At 42.6% G+C, this 23,430-nt stretch overlaps 2 protein-coding genes across 13 annotated transcripts in view; both read right to left on the reverse strand.

Annotated features, from left to right (window-relative positions):
* SECISBP2 (SECIS binding protein 2) overlaps positions 1–16,627 on the reverse strand; it is a 29,418-nt gene extending 12,791 nt beyond the window's left edge. For 2 of the 12 annotated variants that reach the window (XM_030005881.1, XM_030005870.1), the window contains exons 1-9: positions 16,525–16,627; positions 14,693–14,838; positions 12,625–12,817; positions 10,477–10,603; positions 9,837–10,060; positions 8,670–8,757; positions 5,559–5,707; positions 4,841–4,999; positions 1,844–1,945 (exon numbers count right to left, since the gene is read on the reverse strand). In XM_030005881.1, the coding sequence (XP_029861741.1) occupies positions 1,844–1,945; positions 4,841–4,999; positions 5,559–5,707; positions 8,670–8,757; positions 9,837–10,060; positions 10,477–10,603; positions 12,625–12,817; positions 14,693–14,838; positions 16,525–16,566 (1,230 nt within the window). In that variant the 5' untranslated portion in view covers positions 16,567–16,627. Of the gene's footprint in view, positions 1–1,843; positions 1,946–4,840; positions 5,000–5,558; positions 5,708–8,669; positions 8,758–9,836; positions 10,061–10,476; positions 10,607–12,624; positions 12,887–13,359; positions 13,586–13,879; positions 13,934–14,692; positions 14,839–16,524 lie in introns of those variants that run through there. The other 10 variants (XM_030005882.1, XM_030005869.1, XM_041120610.1 and 7 more) reach the window with 7 other exon arrangements.
* A 1,870-nt stretch (positions 16,628–18,497) lies between these two features.
* Positions 18,498–22,097, reverse strand: CKS2 (CDC28 protein kinase regulatory subunit 2). The gene is made up of 3 exons (XM_030005697.2): positions 21,916–22,097; positions 20,205–20,332; positions 18,498–18,962 (listed from the first exon to the last, which is right to left on the reverse strand). Exons 1-3 carry the CDS (start codon positions 21,972–21,974, stop codon positions 18,910–18,912), a joined length of 240 nt encoding a protein of 79 aa, XP_029861557.1. The 5' UTR covers positions 21,975–22,097; the 3' UTR covers positions 18,498–18,909.
* Between the last annotated feature and the right edge of the window lie 1,333 nt (positions 22,098–23,430).

Genomic DNA, 23,430 nt, shown 5'->3' on the forward strand with positions numbered 1-23,430 from the left:
GGGGATGAAGGGATTGAGAGCAGCCCTGGGGGTACTGGTGGATGAAAAAATGGATGTGTGCCAGCAATGTGAGCTCACAGGCCAGAAAGCCAATTCCATCCTGGGCTGCATCAAAGGAAGTGTTGTCACGGTCGAGACGGACAAAACAACAGAACTTTGTAAAAGCAAACTAGTGCAAAAGCCTTTATTGCTCTCTTTCTCTGTTCCTTTGTACTCTCTTTCCCCTTAGCTTCCCCAGATGTGTCTCCTTCTTGTTGGTTCAAAGTTGTTATGCTGTCTTATCATTGGTTAACCTTTGCACAGTCCTTCACAACTCAGCTCCTCTGCCAAAAGGACACGTACGCCTTGTCTTGCGGTCGACACTGCCTCAAAACTTGTTTATCTTGCAGTTCTTCTTGTTCCTGTTTGTTCTCTCACAGGTAGACTGGAATATTCTCAAGGTCAAAGCCGTCCCGTCCAGGGGCCTCAGTCCAGCTGAGGTCCCCCACAAATTGTGGCCAGCAGGTCAAGGGAGGTGATTCTGCCCCTCTCCTCTGCTCTGATGTCCCCCCACCTGGAATCCTGTGTGCAGTTCTGGGGTCCCCAGTACAAGAAAGACATGGACCTGTTAAAGCAGGTCCAGAGGAGGCCCACAGAAATGGTCAGAGGGCTGGAACACCTCTCCTACGGTAAAAGGCAGAGAGTTGGGGTTGTTCAGCCTGCAGAAGAGAAGGCTCTGGGAAGACCTTATTGTGCCCTAAAAGTACGATCATTTATTGGCTGCCATACTTCTTAGTCAGACTCATGTTTTCCATTTTTTTTTTTTGGAAGAAAAAAACAGCAAGGCAGCTTCATCTTCAAATATGTGTTACAGAGGAGTATGAGTGGCTTAATGATCATGTCTCTACGACTTATGTAAGCTTTGAGAGGTTATATCCCACTTAAGCCTACAAAGCTAAAAGGTTTCTCTCATTTGAGGTGCAAGCCTGTATAGCACTTTCTTTATAACAAATCTGGTTTGAGCAGTTACAGTTCCTTTTGCTGCTCATTCCTCTCCGTCAATGCAATTTACTGTCTCAAACAAAGCAAATGGGGGTTTTGGTTTTCTGTGGTTTGGTTTTTTTTTTTTTAAACCACTAATATTCACAGTGAAACAAAACCAAGAACAAAAATTTCTAGCAGCAAAACTGGTTTTGAAGAAACAGAAACCTGGAATTTCACCTTTAGTATTTATGTTATTTGCTTTGCAAAAGTAATCATATTTCTAATGCTTGTGATATGTGTTTGGGATTCATTCCCATATTGAATGAATTTCCAAATTAATCCTTGGGATTTATTTCACTCATGTAAAACAAAAATAGCTTGGATTTATAACTGATGTTGGACTCAAATTCTTACACTTGCATGGCTTGAGAACAAAGTGTTACGCTGTTCAGATGCCCTTGAAATTTGATTATATGAACAAACAGCAAAGGCAGAAATTGACAGTCTTAGTATTATTTTTATGAAATGCAAAATTAAACTCGAACACTACCTGTACAAAAATAAACTACTTAAATACAATTCCTCTCAACTAACTTCAAGCATCCACAACAGAGGTGTCTCTGTCAGAATTAACAGCCCAGAGTTTAGGCAGCAGTTCAGAGACCAAAAAGGTATCTCCTTTGAAATGATACGCATCTACTGAATACAGTGAGTAGCTCTTCACTGTCCACAGAGTACCTACGGGATTGCCATGGGCAGAACCCCACATCATAAGCACCTACATCTAGTCAAAAGAATTCCACCTTTAGTCTCATTTAAAACTTGCAGTCTTCTCCTGCTTATTTTCTTAACATTCACATAATCTCGCAAGATTACTTACTTCAGATTGCTTTCTGACAGAAGGAGTAAATGATGATTTCTGAGATCCTAGCCTGTTTTTCCTGTCAGAAGCAGCTGCCAGATCAGGAAACTCCTCAGCATCCTAAACAAATAAATCAGAAGATCATTTCATAAGAACTATCAAGTCCATACTCTCAAAACTGATTTTCCTACATTCAAACGATTTTCTCCCTGCTTATCAAACATTCATCATAATTTGTTTCACTGTACAAAAATTCAGAACCCATGTGCAGTGCCACCAATTCTAACCGGCACTACAATGGTTAAGTCATCTATGCAGCAGCTAATTCAGGGCTGAAAGAGCTTACAAGAAAAATGCTTCCAACACCAGCTTGTTATTGCTGTCAGCTGATGCAAATAATTAGAGGTAAATGGCTCCTAAAGGAGTGTATTTCAGATCATTTAACAGCCTTGCAAACAACTTCCCTCTTCTTCCAGCTGTGCAATTCTGCCTTAAACATGCAAGTGGTGAAGAACAAAAAGGGCAGGCAAAAGGGTAGTAACTCTTGACTACAGTATGGAAATAAACAGATAAATCACTCAAGTGATTATGTAGGTTTAGACACAAAAGTAAATTTTATTAGCAGAAGATATATTATCCGGACTCCAGATTAACTAAGTGCAGACAGATTGAAGCTTGCTCTACACTGGTCACCTTATATCCGCTATCTCAATCATAATGATCCTGATCCACTAGCGTGGTTTTCATTCAGTTGCTTCTCCTCCCACTTTCCAAGAGGCCTTTTTAGCAGTGATACAATACTACTGAACACACCAACACTTCTTCTGCAGCCCAAAAGACTTCATTTGAACAGCCCAAGCTAGGAAGCTCTAGCATAAGGACAGATGCACCTCATTCAATGAACTATTTTTAAAGAAGCTTGGAAGAATGCCAAAAGACAACTGCAAGAAAGGGAAAAATGTTTCACAAACATACTTTTCCAGCTTAGGGACATCTTGAACCACAGGCAGTACCTTCCATTTAAATAGCCCTCACTAGAATAAATTTTTATTTCAGTCTGTCCAATCACTTCTTGAATTCATATAAATTTCTGGCATTTGCAACATCCTGTAGCAACATGAGTAATTAAAATCTACCACTCAGTGTGGAGTTAAACCTCCTTATATTTCCTCTTAGCTCATCACCTGTAAGAACCAGATGACATCAAACAAAATTAGGAGAAAGATCAAATAATTTCTTTATTTCCTTGTCACTTCTGATTCCCACTTCGCCATCTATTTTACAGACTGAGAAGACCTAGTTTATTCAGTCTTGCCTCCCACAGAAATTGCTTCATACCTTTGATTATCTTTGAAGCCTTTTGTCTACCTTTTTTAGTTCAAGTATGTATATTTTTTTTAAGGAGTGGGGGAAACACAAGAAAACAAAATCCATGCTATATTCAGATCAGACACATCCTGGATTTATGTATGGTCACAATCCATTTTGTTTTCTATTTTCCTAATAATTCCCAGCACTGTTTGCGTGTTTGACCAGTACTACTAGCACTGACCTGGTTATCGATAGCAGCTTCAATTTTTTTCCCCTCAGGGAAAATACCTAACTCAGGGCCTATCACTATGTATGGAAAAACAGGATTGCTTTTCCCCAACTGCATCCATTTATGCTCATTAACAATGTCTATATGTGAGTGACTTTTATAAAACTAGTAAGCAATCCAATATATTGCTCCAGTGAGCTGCTGCACATAGCAGAACCTTCTTATATCTCCTGGGTGCCCAGAAGTTGTGTGTGTATGATCCTTTCATGCTTTTCTATTTCAAGAGCATCATACAAGCGTCTCACCCATTTTTCAAACTGATGAGCCCACAAGCATTCCCAGTAAATCAGGAGGGTCTGAATGCTGTCCCCCACTGCCACAACAGATCCTGCATCCACATCACAGATTTCACTGCAATGCCTATGTCCTGTTCCATGATTCTATGCCATTTTATTCCCATTTTTGTCTTCAGTAGTACCACTACCTTCCTACTATTTTCCACGACTCCTGTCATTCTCTTTCTGTTTAGATGGTAAGTCATTCACAGGTCAGACATTCTATGGCAGCATATAGTAAAAACGGGGATGGTCTCATGAGGTAAAGAACCTGCAGATCTTTAATTCTACCCATAATTCTCTAGCAAAGAGGTCTGTAAACAGTCACTTCTTGTGCTGCTCCAGGACAATGAACCACACAATGAAAAGAATGTGTAGCCACAGTTCTGCTCCATGTTCCATGTTAAAATGTACAGAACAGAAGCCAGCCAGGAAGGCTTCTTTATGCTGTCATTTCAGAGACTGAAAATTACGTACACTAGATCAAACATATAAATCAACACATGTATGTAGTGCTGTACAATATTGGGCTTTCAATGAAGCACTGTTAAACCATGGACCATACAACAATTCTCTAATGTGGGAGAGTAAAGCCTTCATGATACTGATACACAAAAGTATCAAAATACTAATATGCATATTACAGCTATATGAATTTGAAAAAAAACTGGAATTAACAATCAGGAATGTAGGCAGTGACAACTCTGTTACATAGAAATTGCTTCCAGATGTGAGATGGGTAGAATTTTAATACCAGTACCACATTCTTTAAAATCGTGGCACACTATGGTACCCAGTATATTCCCTGTCCCTTGTGCACTTTGCTTTCTGCAACAGTTATTACAGAATATTTTTAATTTAGGAAATTTGACTTTTATTGTTATGTGTTAATATCCAGACTCTCAAATGCATCATTCCAATTTCGCTCCTAAGTCTCTTCTGCACTCCTCTGTGCTCAGTGAATACGTGGTAAGTCAAAAGGCACAACTTCTGACAAACTTCTCAACTGAAACGGACCTGAACCAATATTCTCTACAAATGGAATTTGAACTTAAATTTGTACAAAGCTGTGTTAACATCTGGTCTTCCAATATACTCATAACACTTAAAAGAAAAATAACAAAACCCTCTTCACTATACCTCAATCCTCGGTGGTTCCTGTACTTTAGTAGGTTCATTTTGAGGTTTCTCTACATCAGTGGGTGACTTTGTTTTCTTCTTCTTTTTCTTCTTTTTTTTCTTCTTTTCTGACACTTCTTCAGGCTCAGTTTCACTAGCATCATTTTTTGTTTCTGACTGCTGAAAAAAATCACAAGGCATGACCATCAGAAATTGATTTATTTCAATACCACCTACCAAAACAAATGCAAGTGACCACACTTAAGCAAGTAAAGGGTATCTTAATCAATCCAGGCTAGGACATTAAGTGGACAAGGAAAATGCAAGATCTCTTAGAAATTCAGAGCTACTGCAAAAACTCTTCATTTGAACCACATTGCACGGTTATCAGAATGTATCGGGACTACTGAGATTTCAATAGGAAATATCCACCCAAATAAGGCAAGAGTTCCATGTTTCATGTCTCATTCTGAGGGTCAGGAATTTGAAAAAAGTCCAGCCTAAAAGTTGGAAGTTTGTGTTGCTGGAGTAGCACTGTCTTTTTGACATCTTGTTATTCTTTTCCACTACAAGAGAAGAAAAATTCTAATAAGGACAAGGTAACTTTATATTACTTCTTACAAGCTACATTAGAAGTGGACACTGTACAGAGCCTAGGGAAAAAATGGCAATGTCTCACATCAAGAGACACAATCACACAGTGACAGAAATTAGTTTAGAGCAGACAATTCTCAAGTACCTTTGCTTCACTATCCTGCTTCCCTTTGCATCTGGAAAGACCTTCAGACGCTGGTGATGACACAATTTTCTTTGGGGGCTGTGAAAGTACCATAGCCCAAGACACATGTGGCTGAGCAGAGCCATCTGCAGGTGTTTCAGGAAATGCCGCTGGGAAAAAAAGTGATATATAAAGATGTCTCAAAAATATTTCTCAAGTATTCAAAAGAAAAAGGATCTGTAATGAATTAATCAATGACTAGCAAATACAGAGTAGCACCATATTCCTTCAGAGGAAGGACTGAAATAAGACACTCACACAATTAATTTCTCCAGAAAGCTTTCTAGAATTTTAACTACTCTATATATTGTCCAGCACTATATACATGCATTTAGCCCAATTAAATTATAATTGGAAATCTATACTGTGTCATACTAACTACATACAAATAATTCCATGCTAATTTTCTAAGCTACTTTTCTTTAAAATAATGAACTTCTGCTATATTTATATGCAAAATTCCTTAAATATTTATCTCAGTCATACAGTTTTCACATACAAGGCCACATCAGTATTTTCTACTTCCTAAAAACTTTCCAGTTTTATAGACATATGTACCAGCTGAAAGACTTCCTAATGTGCCTCAGTGTACAGCAATTTCACCCACTACCACTCAGAAGTATCAATGTTTTGAAAGAACTCACAATTAATTTTGTAAGTATTCTTAACACACAGCAAATACAGAACAAAATCTAAGTTTTTCTTTAAGAATGAGAAAAACTTTCATTGAACAACTAAATAGCATTATGGGTTTACATGGCAAGGTTTTGGTAGTGGGGGGAGGCTGCTTTGGTGGCCTCTGTGAGAAGACACACACTGCCAGCCCCAGCCAGCTCCAAAACAGATCCACTGCCAGACACAGCTGAGCCCACCAGCGATGCTGGTGGCGTCTATGTGATAACATATTTAAGAAAGGGTAAAAAACACTGTGCAAGAGTTGAGAGGGAAGGGTAAGAAAAAATGTCAGAGGAACAACCCTGCAGACACCAAGGTCAGTGAAGAATGAGAGGGAAGAAGTGCTCTAGGCACCGCAGCAGAGACTCCCCTGCAGCCCCTGGAGAAGACCATGGTGGAGGAGCAGGCTGTCCCCCTGCAGCCCTGCAAAAGAAGGAGCAGCAGAGAGGAGCTGTTATGAACTGACCACAACCCCCATCCCCCTGTGCCGCTTGGGGCAGGAAGAGGTAGAAGAGTCGGGAATGAAGGAGTAAAGATGACCCTGGGAAGAAGAGAGGGTGGCAGGAAAGTGTTTCTAGTTTTGTTTTTGTTTCTCACCATCCTACCCTATTTTTAATTGGCAACAAATTAATCTTTGCCAAGTCAAGTCTGCTTTGCCCGTGATGGTCAACTGGTGAGTAATCTCCCTGTCCTTATCTTGACCCACAAGCTTTTAAATCTTGTTTTCTCCCCTATCCTGCTGAGGAGGGAGAGAGAGAAAGCAGCTGGGTAAGAGTCTGCCCACCAGCCAAGACCAACCCACCACAAACTGCCACTTTATTCTGGGGGATAGGAACCAAGGACAGTGTTTAAGGAGAAAATGGTATCAGATGACTTTAAAGCTTCTAGAATAACTTTATCTTTGGAGGGCCCCTCAACGCACTTCAGCAGCTTAACCTGTCCTTTCTGAATCCTTACTGAAGTTAGTGGGAAGGTAAGGACTGAACTGTCCAGACTGGTGTGCGTCTGTGTCTACACAGAAATCCAGTGAGAGGCACTGTCCTGGTTTCGGCTGGGATAGAGTTAATTTTCTTTCTAGTAGCTGGTATAGTGTTAAGTCTTGGATTTAGTATGAGAATAATGCTGATAGCACACTGATGTTTTTAGTTGTTGCTAAGTAGTGTTTATACTAAGTCAAGGATTTTTCAGCTTCTGATGCCCAGCCAGCGAGAAAGCTGGAGGGGCACAAGAAGTTGGCACAGGACACAGCCAGGGCAGCTGACCCAAACTGGCCAATGGGGTATTCCATACCATGGGATGTCATGCCCAGTAATTAAACTGGGGGGAGCTGGCTGGGGAAAGGTAGATCACTGCTTTGGAACTAACTGGGCATCGGTCAGCAAGTGGTGAGCAATTGCATTGTACATCACTTTTTTTGTATATTCCAATTCTTTTACTATTGTCATTTTACTATTGTTATTATTATCATTATTATTTTCGTCCTTTCTGTCCTATTGAACTGTTCTTATAACAACCCACGAGTTTTACTTTTTTTTTTTCCCTGATTCTCTCCCCCATCCCACTGGGTTGGGGGGCGAAGTGAGCGAGCAGCTGCATGATGCTTAGTTGCTGGCTGGGGTTAAACCATGACAGGCACTTAAGACAATTCAATGCATAATGCATGTGATGCCTCCAAGACAAAGTCCTGCTGAACAGAACCTTTTTTCAGTTCTGGATTTAAGTATTTCAATTAAATTTAAGTACTCACTTGAAACAAGCCACTTGATAGTTTGTGGCAATTTAAAAAAAAAAAAAAAAAAAGAAAAAGAAAAAGAAGTTCTGCATCCCCACAGCCAGACAACAGGTAAACAAAAAAAGGGGATATTTCAGCATCACAGTTCTCCATAGCTCTCCTTCCTTAACAGACTTGACAGAAATAACATATGCCACAGAGTAATTTTTAGATATATACTAGACTCGAGACTGCCAGCTATTTAAAACAAATCCGCTTATCAAGATGGATCAAGCCTCTACCTCTCATTTATTCTTGAAAAAAATCTGAAAATGACTCAACAGACTTCCAATTATCAATATGCATTACTTTCTCTCCTCTTAAACAGCCTGGGAGGCAACTACAGCAACATTTGCCCTTGAGCATGAATGAAACAGAGAAGGAAGATAATCCCAGTTTTTATCTGCTGATGAAATCTATAAGAAAGAATGAGCTATAAGTGGTCATCTCATTTGGAAGAAACTGATACAGCTTTGTTTGTTTGTTTTTTTCCTTTTGTAATGAGCTTGCTGTTTAATTCCTTTCTTACTTTACACATCAACAGCTCCTCAGAACACCTTAGTTTTCCAAAGTGATGAGACGCAAGCAGTTGAAATACAGACAAATAATTTGTCTGGAGCACTTACCTCTACCATCAAATGAAGAGGGAATTAAGGTGGCTACTGTTTCATCTAAAGTTTTTGATGAAGCTTTGCTTTCTGCAGAAGTATCTTCCTGTAAAATAGACAGTCAGGTATCACAAAAGTAGGATTAAAATCACTGACCTAAACAAAGCTAAACATAAAAAACCCCATAACTTAAAAAATCCTCAACCCATGCACAGATAAAAATGTAGGGAATTTTGTTGCTTTTCTCAGTGGAACCCCCATTTCAACCCTATAGCATTACAAAATATAAGCAGATGCCCCTGCACTGCTGTACAAGCAAGATGATGCCTTCTTACATTTTAGAAAAGCATCCAAACAATGATTCTAAGAATGAACAAGAAAAAGTTTTAACGTTCCAAGTACATTAAAAATGAAGTCCATCATCAAACTCAAACTAGCAATGAAAAAGGAAACTCGGATGACAGCAGAAAGGTCTTTTTTCCATCACAGGCAGTTTTCCACTCAGAGGCAATGGAAGTATTATGCTGTTTGGATCCTTCAAAAATATTAATCTTTAATCACTGTTGAAAACTCTGATTCAATATATCTAACATACTGCTGAATGTGTCAGTATTGTACTTACTAACAAATAGGGAACCAAGAAAATCAAGAAGAATAAAGTTAAATGCTTACGCCTTAACAATATTTTTTCCTCCTTCTGGAATTCAGCTTCTCATTTTTATTCTTCAGCACAAAGCAATTAAGCACAGTACTCCAAACTTTTTTTTTTTTTTAATCTGTTAAAACTATTGGATAAGTGACTGCCTACCTATTATTTCCAAGCAAGAAAGAAAACAAGAAGCTATTAAGAAACCTCAGGAACATATGTGCTCTGTATAGGCAAGCTAGAAGTCTAGACCATAGCACTACCAATGTAATTTCTAACCATACCTAGCTTTCCCCTATCTACTGGCAGCACAGACAAGGAAAGAATAGTGAGAAAGGCTAAAAGAGCGGACATCAACCACTGACACCACCATCTAAAAAAGAATGATAAAACCTCTACCTCCAAAACTCCTTGCTTGCAAGGTACTTAAACAGGTCTTAAACTACCATACTGAATGAAAAATACTTGCATTCAGAAATGCCTGAACTTTAGACAAGTTTTATTTTTACGAGTTCTGCAACATGAAAGCATCAGCTAACCTCCGTATTCAACAAAAGAGACATCTGTGGTTGACTAAGGCACGCAACGTTTCTTTCCGCTCCACATATTGGTCCACTTTTATGCTGTACATTCAATATCTCACTGCTTCCCAAACTCTGTGACTTGTGGAAATCCAGAATGGTAGCTTCAAATGTGGGTACAGGAAGAGACTCTGGTTTTGGAGTTTGAGTTGACTTCTTGTTTGTAGTTTTATTGAACCTGTCTGAATAAAGCATGTAAAGTCTAAATAATTAAACTTGCTTGTGATCATTTCTAGATATGTTTTATAGTACACCTGTTGACATAACTACAGTAATCATCACAAGAACTACTGCTACACATAGCTCATATAAAAAAACAACCTACCAATTATAACCAATGTGCATACACAACACTGACTCAACATGCAACTGTAAATTCAGATGCTTGCTTAGGAAATTTTTCATATCAGTTTACAAGAATTTGTTCAATCAGCAAAAAGACCTAAGTCACCACACCTTGTCAAAAAGTCACACAGGAAAGAAATCCTGTTCCTTAATTATTCTAGATTTAGAAACATGGTCACAAACTGAAGGATATAGCACAGTCAACCATTTTATGTCTATTCGATGTGCTTCTAACCAAATGACACATTTGTACCTGGCTTCACAGAATCTCTGCTGCATGCGGAGGTCTGGAACGAAGTCCTGTTCACAATTCTGACAGAAGAGCCATCTCCATCATGCCTTTTCTTGTCTAATTTTTTCTCACCCTCTTTTGATCTCCTCTGCTGCAAGTATTTGTGACATTTAGTTGATTTTACTTGAACTTTTTAAAGTCATCAAGTTTGCCTTGAGTTACAGTTAAGTACCTCTGCATCTGGAGCTTGACTATCAAGTTAATACAACATAAGTAGTTAGTATACCATAACCACAAATAACCAACAAAAACAGGACCAGCCAGTTAGAGATTTGTTATTTAATTTTATCTACCTTGTCAACTGTGCCATGTTTAGCACATATTATAGCCCAAGCAAGAGGGATTATATTCCATATGTTTCTAGACAACTGTCCTTTTAAGATCTCATTATCAGAGCATTTCCAATAGTTTAAAATTGTTTGGTCTTAAATCATCCAGTCTTATCTTCTAAAACTGAGTTTCCTCTAGAACAGGGCTAAAATCTTAAAAGCATTCCAATATTTTGTCTAAACTACGTATTATGGGCAAAACTAGGCAACACAACATCCAAAACACTTCAAGCAGACAGAAAGTAATTAGAAAAAATACACCTATATGATCCTAATAAAGGAAACACATTCACCTATACTGTCAAGTCCTGAAAGCTTTGTGATTCTTGCAAGAAACAGCTTGGCAGAGCTGGGCTCAGGTATCAGTATGGCAGGCAAGGAACATGCACTAGGCTTGCGTCTATGCAAAGTATAATGTATTGACCTAGACGAGTGGCTTAACTCCTTCTGATTACAGAATGCTGGACTAAATTCAAAGGACATCTGGCAGCAAGCAACATTATTTTCTTGGGTGGGAGGCCAAGGCACTTCCTGACCTCCAAAGCTAAATTATTAAAGCTTTAGGAGATGTGATCAAATTAATGCAAAGCTGCAAAGATCAACCATTTCTCTTCAAGCTCACAAAAAAATAAATGATGGGGAACAATGACAAAAAGACTGTCAAACAGTACACAGCTCAGCCCAAACCCCTAACAAAGACCACAGAACTCCTCCCGGAAGCTGAACTATGTTTCTTCATATTACATCACCTGTGCTAACACTAAGCTAATAATCTCCCCAGACAGCGTCAGTGTTTAATTTTTCTCTTAGCAAGGAAACTACTAATTTTAGGTCTCTAGCCTTTGTTATCCTATGTCTAGTAAGGCATGCTTAGGACCTGATCTTACAACTTCCTCTACACAGGCTTGACCACAGTGAAGTTACCAGGTCTCTGCCTAGGGAGTAAGGTCCACCAGAAGGATGTGACTGGAGAACAGATTACTAGAACCTGTTGGAAACAACAGCCTTATAAATACAAGGGACACAATGTCTAACCACAGAGGGAAATGAGTTAATAATACATTTGATTTTTTTCCCCCCGATTTTTATATTTTGAGGAGTTTGTCTATTTTTTGTTTGAAAATATTATCCAAGTTTCAGGAAATTTATTCCCAAACAGGCACACACAAAAAGATGACAGATGTTTACCAAACATCTGTTTTACTTCTGACTGAAAGAGAACATTTCTAACATGAACGTTTCTTCCCTCTCCACACCAATACAAGTTCCTACTCTCTTGTGGATTGTTTTCTACCTGTGGCAGGTCCTGGAAATCCTTCAACAACAGATGTGGTCTCATCACTTATCAGCCACATAGCTGATTACAGCCACCAGGTCTCTCTTAACTCTGGTTCACGGAAGCTGCCATGGGGCTCAAAAAAAAGCCCTTCCCGCCTCCCCCCCAAGCCCAAATAGTGAACAAAGGAAAGCATAGTTCACAAATGAATGGTCTTTTTTTTTCCCCCCAGATGCTGCTTTCTGAGAAAAAAGAATTGAATTCCCCTCATGTTCCAAAAACACTGCTTGAAAAACTGTATAAATTTGAACTGTAGAATTCCATGAACTTTTTTGAAATGTGAAGTTGGGCAAATTACTACCATGCTCTTTAAATGCCATTCATTACCACTACAAGAACAGAGTGTGATTATTCACTTTTAAAAATGAACCAAACATATAGAAAGATTGATTTAAAATAAAAATTTAATTTTAATTAAAAAAAAACAACCATGTATTTGCTCACCTTTGAAAGATTCTTACTCTCTTGTCTTATTGGATACCTTTGCTCAGCAGATTCACTGACTATTCCTGAACCATTACAGTGTGTTGAGTTGTTAGAATGATATTGTGAGCCAGCTACAGGATATACATTTGAAACAACATCAGGTGAGTAAGAGCAGCTGGAGTATTCACGGAAGGCAGGATCTCCCAGAACACTATGTGATGGACATTGAGAAAGAGATGAGAAGTCATCCCAGGGCAAATCTTCAGCATATACTTGCTGCCTAGATAAACACATCATTCCCTGGCTGAAGAATTTGTTTAACAAGAAAGCTATATTTCAAAAGAGAACTGTTCCATGTTACTTCAATTAAGTATTTACTCTCTCTTATAGACTGCTTTAAAAAGAATTAATTTTGTTTTGGGAAAACATGCAGTTTAGCAAATATTTTAAAACACAGATGTTATCTGTTTCCAAGTTTCAAAGCTAGTCTGCTTTGCAGTTACAGTCCTCATTTCTGTTTAAGGTTATCAAGATTCTTTGTACTTATTTTCGGTAGGCTTTTTCTTGTGAAACAAACGAAAAGCACAGTATAACTACATGATACACATTACGTACTTGACTGCAAAAATACAAACATTAAAGAGTAAAACCTGTCTTAAAATGCCGTAATAACAAAGTAGAAGTACAGCATCTCATGGGGTCTAAGATATGTATGAACTACAACACAGAAGTATAAGATAATCATTAACTGACCTGCATTTAACCATCACAGTTTATGAAAACACAGCATGTCTGGGGCATGCCTTTTTCCTTCAAATGTATACTCAAAGTTCCCTTCCAACTTCCTCCCACACTTTGTACAGAAACTATATGCCACGATCCAAATTTGATTAGAGAGAAAGGAAATTTCTCAGCTTAAGAAAGTTGCATTTAGTTTTTAAAGGTGTTCACCATGAAGTGGCCAATGTCTGAATCTTGGCTGTATAATAAAAAACGGAGAAACTTTCCCATCAGAACAAGAGACTTCAGGTAACACATTTCTTACTGCCTGTTGCAATTCTGACAGACTGTAGCCAAAAGAACTCTTACAATCATAGTTTACACTCAGAGAAGGAAAGTAACAAGTAAGAGTCAAAAAAAATAAGTATGGCTCAGTCCCAACAAGGCAAAACATTCATCAGAATATTGCTGCTGTCTGCCTTTTTTTTTTTTTTTTTTTTTTTTTAATGCTAATGCTGTGTTTTTTCTAATGTATAGATTAGGCCATACTCACCTCAATGTTAAATTTCTATTACAAATCAAAGTGGGTTGAAAATACTGAGATTTCCTGTAGGATAAAATGAAGGCCTACAATGAATGTGTTTGCTAAGGCTCTACCTGAACTTGTTAGGATGCACCAATAACTTTGCAGTAATTGCAGTCAATCCAATGCTTAGAGTTCTGAGAAGCTGGAAAGCAACTAGAGAACTATGTAACATCACAAGACTCGATTATTTCCTATCCTACTATGTAGGCTTTTTTCTAGCTTGCTCTGGGATTAACAATACTTTTACGAGCCTATCACGAATACCTTTTTTTTCAGGCCTTATTAGAAAAAACCTTTTAGAAACCTGGAGCATTCTTACTAAAACCGCCTTTCTGGGGATGGACGGGTTCTGGAGAGGAGATCCAGGAAGAGCCCCATACATTATTTAAATGTTTTACAGCATGAGAAACCTTCTTGAAGGATCTTCCTCTTCCTTTTATATGACTATATTTACCCCAGACTTGTCATAACACAACCATTCTTTCACCGAAGGACTGGATTCAGCTCCTTCCAGAGCACAAACAAGCCATTACAGGCAACAAATCCTCCTTAATGCTCTGTAACAATACAGGCGATTGGGAGCAAGAGGAAAGGTACCAGATATATGCCCAAATAACATAAATGCAAAAACCTAAATCATGAAGACAATGCACAAGCATTTCTAGTTAGAATATTAATGTATCAGAGCTTTGACTTGACAAGAGTATTCAATGTCCAAAACTGGAAGGTTAAAATCTACCCGCCCCCCCCCCCCAAAAAAAATTCAGAAAATATACATACTTATCCAAAGATGGTTCCTGAACAAATGGGTAGCATGTAGTTAAGTACCTAGGAAAGACACATGCTTCTGAGGGTTCTGACCATGCCACAGTTACCGCCGCATGTTTTGGAACAAATGGTTTGACCTCTGCTGACAACTTGATGCCCTGAGAAACAAAACGGTTTTTGGCTACATGCATTTGGAGATTAATGTTGTAAGTGAAAAATACTCATCCTTGTGCGTTTAACTGTCATAGCAAAGTGTTAGTTTGGTCTTTTCTAACAAAACATGCAAAACAATAAAGCTCACCAAAAGACAATGGAGGAAAGAGGGAGAAATAAAACCAGGCATTCTAACAGAAATGCAAATGCTCTGGAAAGTTACTTAATAACCACATTTATCATTAAATACTTACAAAGGTCAGTTACGGAGAGGACAGAGGCTTGCTTAACACAAGATGCAGTAAATGCTAATATACAAAGTCTTACTTTAGATTGGAACAATGTAAGCTAAAACTCATAACATACACTAGCACTACCATAAAATCAGACTCTGGAAGCATGTAACAATAATGGCTTTGTGTATGTCTATATTTTAAGGTAGTCTGTCTGAATGAATAATTATATAGCCTTCTCATTTCTGGCACAACACAAATCTATTAAGACGGATTTTCCATTTGTTCTGAATTACCATCCACTTAAACTGGATATGTATATATGGAAGGACATTGAAATAAGACTCGAAGTATTTATTGCCATTACAGCGTTACACAGCTTTACTCACCCTAATACATGCCACAAGTCATTCCTATAGCTGACTTTGTTTTTTGGGATAACTGACACACTACATGAAAACTGGGATTTTTTCACTTGTCGAAGCAAATTTCAATAACTGAGTAATACACAAGGCTTTTGAAAATATTTGAATGGTAATTTCAATGCTTGAGCCTATAAACTGGACTCCCTGCATCCTCTAGTAGCTCTGCAGTCACTTGTATCATAAACATTTCAAGAGCTCCAGCAGCTTAAAATAAATTACAAATAACTGCAAACTCTTCCATTTCTGAATTTACCACGCAGATCCAAACACACAATGAACATCCACTGTAACAGTGACAAATAAAATGTGAAACAGGCACAGCTGAGTACACTAATATATGAGAAACGCATAAGCTTGAGAGATAATTAAGGCAAAGCATTGTTGAATAACTATTGGGAATACTTCATTCACTAAACACGTATTGTACCACAGGAGGCAACTGTGACTGCCGGCTCATCGCTAACTTTAAAGACCCCCGGGCCTGACCAGGAAGCTAAGTCCCTGCGCAATGCAACGCCACCGCCACCGCTCAGAGTTTGCGCACCCATCTTTAAAGCGACCGGGATGCCCAGCGGTCCTTCCAGCAGACTCTCCACTCCGAGCAGGACGCGGTTTTCACCCTTGAGCTCCCTGGAAGCGATGACGGCGCTTCCCCCTCCCGAGTGCTGCGAAGTCACTCGCCGTGCACCAACCTGAGCTGCCCCCGCCCCGGTCTTGCCCCCCCCAGAAGGGCTCCGCTCCTCTCCCCTGCCCTGAACCAAGGACTGACTCAAGGCGCGGGGCGCCTCACCCGCCCCGCCGGAGCGCTCGGCCCGGCGGGGCCCCACGCAGCCGCCCCTGCGCGGGCAGGCCCCGGCCGCCGGCTGAGAGGAAGGCAGCCGGTCGCGGGCCCCGGCGTGGCTGCGGGTCGAGGCGGGCCGCCCGCCGCTCCCGCGCCGGGCGGGAGAGGCGGCTCCGCACCGCCGTTAGGCAGCAGGCCGGGAGGACTCGGAGGGGGGAGCGGGGGACTGCGCGGAGCTGCCGCCGCCCTTACCTCGCCGCCTCGGCCCGAGCCCGGCCGCCCCTCCGCTGACATGGCGCGGGCGGGCCGCCGCCCCCCGCTTCCCTGCCACCTCGGGCTCGGCGCAGCGGCGCGCCGCGATGACGTCGCCGCCGAGGGAAGGGGGCGGCGGCGGCGGGTCGGTCCCGGTCCCACCCCCGCCGCCCAGGCGCGGCTGGGTGGGGAGGAGGGCGGGCGCGTCCAGCGCCGTCCCGGCCCTGCGGCTAGGAGCCGGAGAAGGCAGCGAGCCCTGCCACCGCGAGCGGCCCCGGCCCGGCAGCTGAGGGAAGAGGTACAGACAGCGCCGGGGGCTTGACCCTGCCCGAGGGCCGATGGCCGCCTCCCCGGAGAAGGGCCAGGAGAGCATAACGGTCGGCACTTGCAGGCGACAGCTCAGCAGAAAGCCTTTTAAGGACCACCAGTGGCAGCAGGGCATCAAAGACAACACCCAGGACGCTAGTGCTGAAGCCCTGAGGAACAGCACGGCTTCAGCACAGCTCAGCAAGATTCTTGGCGATGGTTCTTCTAATGAAGGCATCTGCTTGACACTCGGAGAGCCCCACGCTGAGGGGTAGGCATATACAGTCTTCCACTTCAGCACCGAGAGCCTGTTACAGACCATTTGAGCACCACTGATACAGACATCTCTAGCAACTTTAGAGGAAAGACCACAGGGGTTATTTTCCTCACCAGATATGGCAGGTTACTTACCTTTGTCCATCATCGTAACGGCCTTAATCACAAGCACGCATTACACAGGGAGAGCCTGTACTTCATCAGTTAAACTACATACAGACCTTCCTGTTGGTGGTGGTCTTCAAAGTCCTACACAAGCTGTAATGCTAGCTTGCATTTGAAATGAACCAGACACAACCACTGGTACTATACAGAGTTACCCAAACACCAAATATACTGAAGCACCTTTTTAAAAAAATCTGATCATGTGGCTGCTAGTATAGTGTCCCAGGAGGCCACAGTGACCATTTTGATGCAATCTGTTACTTGTCAGATCAAGTCCATCCAGCAGCTTACCTTTGCTGGCACACAGCTTCCTAAAAAAGGACTGAGCAGAGTTTCACTGTTAGCCCTGACCTTCCATATGGTGAGGAAACTGAGTTCACACTGTCCTACAACCAGCAGCTGCTTTTGTCAGATGAAATACACTCAGGTTACTTTGACAACACTTCTGCCTACACAGAGTACAAGCTAGCTTCCCAGAAAAAACAGGAAGCAAGACAGGAAGTGCAGGCTAAAACCCCAGACCAAAAAGTTCACAGCAGAAAGATAAACTGGTACTAACAAAGTAAATCAAACAAGCATAAAAATATCTCCATGAAATATTAAGTACTGCTTAATACCTTAAGACAGGTTTATACCAAGTCATCACTGAATACCCTGCATTGGAAGGGACCCACAAGGATCAGGTCCCAACTTCTGACTGCACACAGGGCAACCTCAAAATTAAACTGTATCTTTAAGAGCGTTGTCCAAACACTTCTTTAACACCAACAGGCTTGGGGCCATAACCACATCCCCACAGAGCTTGTTCCAGTGCTTGACCCCCCCCTCAGTGAGTAACTTCTTCCTAATACCCAACCTGAACTTCCCCTGATGCAGCATTAAGACATTCCCTTGCATCCCATCACCAGACAGGACACCCCATGAGAAGTAGGATGACAAGTAGCCATTGCAGAATAATTAATCCCATTATAACCTACAACAACTACAGAGTCCCGTAATTTGAGCATGGCAGAAGCTACTCTGAGTGTTGCCTACCACTGCCAGCTTCCTTTCCATGTTGCCTGCAGCTCCCAATTCAAATCAGGGTTAGGAACTTCAGCCTGTAGGGCAAAACAACTCTTGCAGAGAAACAAAAGAGGTTCCCCAAGTTAAAAGTACCTACTTCATAAAAAGATTCGCATGTTAGACATCTTTTGTCTGGCAAATTAGAACTCTGGACACTTAGGTTTTATAAAGCATCAAAAACAGTTTATTTCTTTATGCCTACTACTGAACAAGTGAGGCACTAGATTTGAACATGCTACCCTTCAGCAGAACAGCTGAGTGCAAAATTTACTGAACACAGGTAACAAGTGATCCTCTAGTCAGAACATGCCACACAAAGTTTAATTAAAGAAGTAACTTAAAAGCCAGAGGCACTTACAGTACAGTAAAGAAGATATTCATCACTCTTAGAACAAGATAGCAGCCTACTTGGAATTGCATTTGACTGAGCGTTGTTGCTGTGAATAATACAGCTCATGCACAGGTATGGATGCATGTTTTAAAACATTTAAAGTATTCACTGAATACTACCGACTTATATACACTCATATACATAGTTCCAGAAGATTTAAGAGAAGATTTATAGACAATGGTTCATTTCTGCTTGTCCTTTGGAAGAGGTCTTCTGAAGAGAAGAATATGCGGTTCTGCGGAAATAAAATTGAACACACTGTCAATCTGTCCCCTAAGTCTTCATTACAGGGATTTCTTCCATTTAAGTCTTGAACAATAGTTGAAGCTTGCTGTCAAATAATAAACAGATTAATATGGCCCCATATGTAGTATTAACAGACCAACTTTGCAGTAACCTTACAACAGTCAAACAGGTGCTTTTGAAAGTTTTATACTGGTTGGCAGTATCATAAACTTAAGACACTTGCAGGAAGGAAGTACTGGAAAAAACACAGAATATTTTTAGTTAGTACTAGTACTAAGTCTGTCTCTCCACTTCAGGCTATTTGATGAGCTTTTGTTAACTTTGATGAGCTTTTGTAACTTAGGCTAACAAACTGCTGATGCTGTGCTTGTTAGGTACATAGTGTCAAGCATCAACAAAAGCCGCTTCAGTTAATACAGCCAGCTTACATTATTATTGATCTGACTTAATTGTAAACTCCTCTAAAAAAGCCTGAAGTATCACAGGTGCCCAAGTAAGGGAAACACTGGAAGGTTACACCAACTCCTTTACCTGGTTCTTCAGAAACTTGGAACTCTACGCTGCTGGAATTCATCTATCACCAGTTACTACTGACAAGCCTGACAAAAAAGTCAGTCATCTTGAATGGCTGTTTTCAGTACATCCTAGTTGGCAGAGTTTTAGGACTTCACACCCCATTAATTGAAAGACTGGTTTTAAGTGCTGCTTTTAGTAGGCTGTATAACTAGAGTTCAAACTATTCTGTAGACTTTTCAGAGCATTAATACAGGATCTTGTCTACATGAGCATCTATTAAGTTTTTGTACAAAAAGTAGGTGTGTCAGCTTTATGATTTAAAGATGTGCTGCTACACAAGTTTTGGTTCAGTCACTGGGATACTAACATTATTCAAGAGCTCACAAGAAGCCTATTTCTAGAGGCAGAGGTAGGGAACAGTTTCCCATCTGGCATGGTTTTTCTACTTACTGATAGACCACATACACCAAGGGTAAGGCTAGCATTTTGCAGTTCTGGGAGGAGGATGTGAACATTTAAAATAAAGGCTGTAATGTTGTCTTTGCTGACAAATGGCTAAAACAGCAAGGAGAAAGAGAGGCGTCTAAACATTCAGTAGTGAATTCCAGCTGGATTCCACAGCAGGAGTAATTACACACTACACACTTCAGTTGAGCACCAGATAGTTGACATTTTAGACTCTCTTGTTCATCTAATTCTGTTCAGATGTGCTTACCTGGCTCATGGATCATATAGTGAACCCAGCCAAGACTTTGCTGAACACCAAGTCGTCTCCACTCCTCTTCAGACATTAGATGGGATTTTGGCACTTGTTTTGAAAGTTCTCTTGGCAGCATCACATGCCTGTAGAAGTTTAATTATTAAACACATACTACATACACCAATGCCTGTGTACACCAGAAAACTTGCACAGACCTACATTGAAAGACAGTAAATAAGTTCAGTTATGAATACCAGCATTCCCTATAAAGAAGCCTAGGGTGCTGACCGATAGACACCACTAATTGGATTATGAAGCAACTGTCCCAGAATCCAGTTTTAAAACCACATTGTCTACTAAACATTACATCTGTAATGCAACTGTATATTGAAACAGTCAACCTACTTCCCAGAGGATATTAATTCCCCTGCATGCTCTAATCATGCTACTTCTGTAGAAGTATCTGTTGCTAGCAATTGGCTGTCATATCAGCTATTTGAAAAATAAGGACTTTGGGCTTTTAGAATGATTGATAAAGTCACTCTCTGTATTTTGCATTTGGTAACCAACAATATATTTTCCACAGAGACCAGAGTGCTGATTTAGAAAGATGGAACACTAACACCACTTAAGAGCCTGATCCGTCAGCTGAGGAGAAACATACACCCTTCTCTCCACATTTGCAAGTTCCTTTATCACTTAATAGAAAGCCAAGCATTCAATCTTGTTTTCGAGATCGTAAGAGTCAGCTGGTAAGAGGGACCCTCAGACCTCTACACAGAGGAAGAAAAATCCCGGTTTGTAGTAGGTGCTTCCAAGTAAGGCTAGAAGACTGAACTTCAACAGTATCCGTTGCAATCCAGAACCGACTGGTGCTACAACACAGCTTTGAAAACTAGCAGATAGAGCACCGTCTCGAAAGCTTTACAAAATACATTTGTTAGTACTCTTTTGACCTGACCTTATGAACTGCCTTCAGAGCTGACACGTTAATCAAAATGCACACTTCGCCCACATTCACAGCTCGTATGGAGGCAGTACAAGGCCTTACTCTCGGCTGCCTAGAGCATTCCGAACGCAAGGGGTTCGAGTTCCCCGCGTCAGCTCCTGCGGGCATCTAAGCGAGGGCGGCGGCAGGGCCCGAGGCGGCCCAGACGGCCCCAGCCCTCCTCGCCCGGGGAGGGCCGCCGCCGGGCCCCGCGCCGACAGCGCTAGCGCCACCGCCGGGGCGGATGGGGCCGCCTGCCCCCCGCACCCCCCGGGTCTCGTCAGCAGGGGCCGAGCGCTCCCCGCCGCCAGCCCCGCCCAAACCCAGCTCCTCCGCAGCCGCTCCGCTTCGCCCCCGCCTCCACTGCTTCCTACAGCCTCCGCTTGGCTGGGGCTTGCGTTGCCGGCTCACCGAACGGTCGCCCGGGAAGGGCCAGCCGAGAGCAGCATCCCCATCACCCACCCGCCCCCCCACTCCCCAGCTGGTGGAAAGGTAGACAGCTACGCAGAAACCCACCACGAAGCGGCACGGCAAGGCGCGGCCCCTCCCCGCAGGCTGGGAGCCCCTCTGGCCCCAGGGAGGCCAGCGCCACGCTCACCGCCGCCACCGGCGGCGCTTACTCCCCGAGGGCGTCGCACAAGCCCCGTGAGAAGCGCCTGCTCAAGCCGCCCCCCTCCGAAAGAGCCGGCAGGAGCCCCTTTCCTAATGCCTCCGGCCGGCCCTCCCGCAGCCTCGTACCGGTACTCGTACTGCTCGTCAAAGTACTTGTCGGAATAGTAGATTTGCTTCTGGGCCATGGCGAGAGGCAGCGAAGGCGGCGGCAGGAGCAACGAGCGGAACGGACCAGTTCTCCTCACGGGCAACCGCTCAGACTAACCGCCCGCTTCCTTCCGCGCCCCCGCTCCGTTTGAATCTAACAGCTCAACTCTGATTGGCGCTGCCGGGCCAGCCAATAGCGTACCGTGCCGCGCCGCCACGCCCGCCGCGCCGCCGCGCGCCGCGAACGCTCGTCCCCCCACCAATCGCGGGGAGCGTTACGTAAGGGGGCGACGGTTGGGAGAGCGGCGGGGCGGGGCTGGGGCGCGCTGAGCAGGGGCGCGGTGACTGGCCGGCCGCGGCCGGGGGCGGGCGGTTCCAGTAGTTTCTAGGCTGTACGGAGTGTTGGGACCGGGGGGTGGGGGGAGAGGAGGCGTTTGTGGCCGTTAGTGACCGGTACCCTGCCCGTGTCGTTATGTGCTTGGCGCGGCCCTTGCGGCACAAGCGGCTGCGGTCCCGGGTGTTCGGGGGAATCGCTGATGGCAGGCAGTGGGAGGGAGCCTCCTCCGGCTTCTTGATAAAGCTTCGGGTTTCAGTTAAACGTGTGCCGTGCCCCGGTGCCACTCCCGTACCCCGTACTCTGCGGCCGGAGAGGGTTTGTGGACTCGTGGTGCCCTGGGCTGCGGTTACTTCACAAACGCGGCTGCTACCCTAGCTTGAAAGGCTGTAGCATCTGTAGCACCTAGCGTGCTCCTTGCTCTGAGTGCTGGCAGAAAATAAACGTAGGGTGCAAGTGGGTTCAGAGCCGTGTGGGGTCTGTGGGCAGGATTTCAGCTTACAAACATCCTCACCCAGCAACACAGCACAGTAAATAACGTTCACGGTAAAGCCTAAGTAGCAGCTTGCCAGGACTTGACAAGAGGCACTGCAGTTGCGAGGGTATGAACGTTATTTTTGGCATCAGGCTTTTTCAGTACATAAGTGCTGGATTCTGTGCTTTCCTAAACTCCAGTGGTAGTTCTTGGGTGTAGTTGCCTTGTGATATGACATAAGCTTAGTGGGAATGTTGCCAGAAAGGGCAATCTCAATCTCACCGTTGCTTTCTTCTTCACATTCTGTGCCCCCTGCCTACAGTGTGCTGCTGTCTCTCCTTGTTTGGCCTCTGCAGGAAGAGAAGACTAGTTTAATTTTCTACTTTCACAGTGCTACCAGAAACGCAGGTATTGCCTGTGATGATGTAATACATCTGTCTGAAAACTGTTCTGATGGGGGAAAAAAACCCGAAGTCATGTGAGGCACGAGTGCTGACACACACGCGTGGGTAGGGATCATTGGTTTTAGCAGCATTGTTTTTACTGGTACTGCAGCCTGATGTCTTAAATGCTAAAGTTTAAACTGTCTCATGCCTTATAGCCGTTAAAAGGAGTGCTTATCATAATCTAGCAGTACTGTTTTTTTCTTAGCTGGTCTGCATCTTAGGGCATGTTGACACAGGTC

Source organism: Aquila chrysaetos, chromosome Z, assembly GCF_900496995.4.
Source record: "Aquila chrysaetos chrysaetos chromosome Z, bAquChr1.4, whole genome shotgun sequence".
Taxonomy (NCBI): Eukaryota; Metazoa; Chordata; class Aves; order Accipitriformes; family Accipitridae; genus Aquila; species Aquila chrysaetos.

What these genes read in the sequence shown, in the direction of transcription:
- CKS2 (XM_030005697.2), bottom strand. Translation starts at nt 21,974, where the DNA reads ATGGCCCAGAAGCAAATCTACTATTCCGACAAGTACTTTGACGAGCAG. An exon ending in GACGAGCAGTACGAGTACCG is followed by an intron (nt 20,333 to 21,915) that starts GTACGAGGCTGC and finishes AAACTTCTACAG; the next exon opens with GCATGTGATGCTGCCAAGAG. An exon ending in CTATATGATCCATGAGCCAG is followed by an intron (nt 18,963 to 20,204) that starts GTAAGCACATCT and finishes TTATTTCCGCAG; the next exon opens with AACCGCATATTCTTCTCTTC.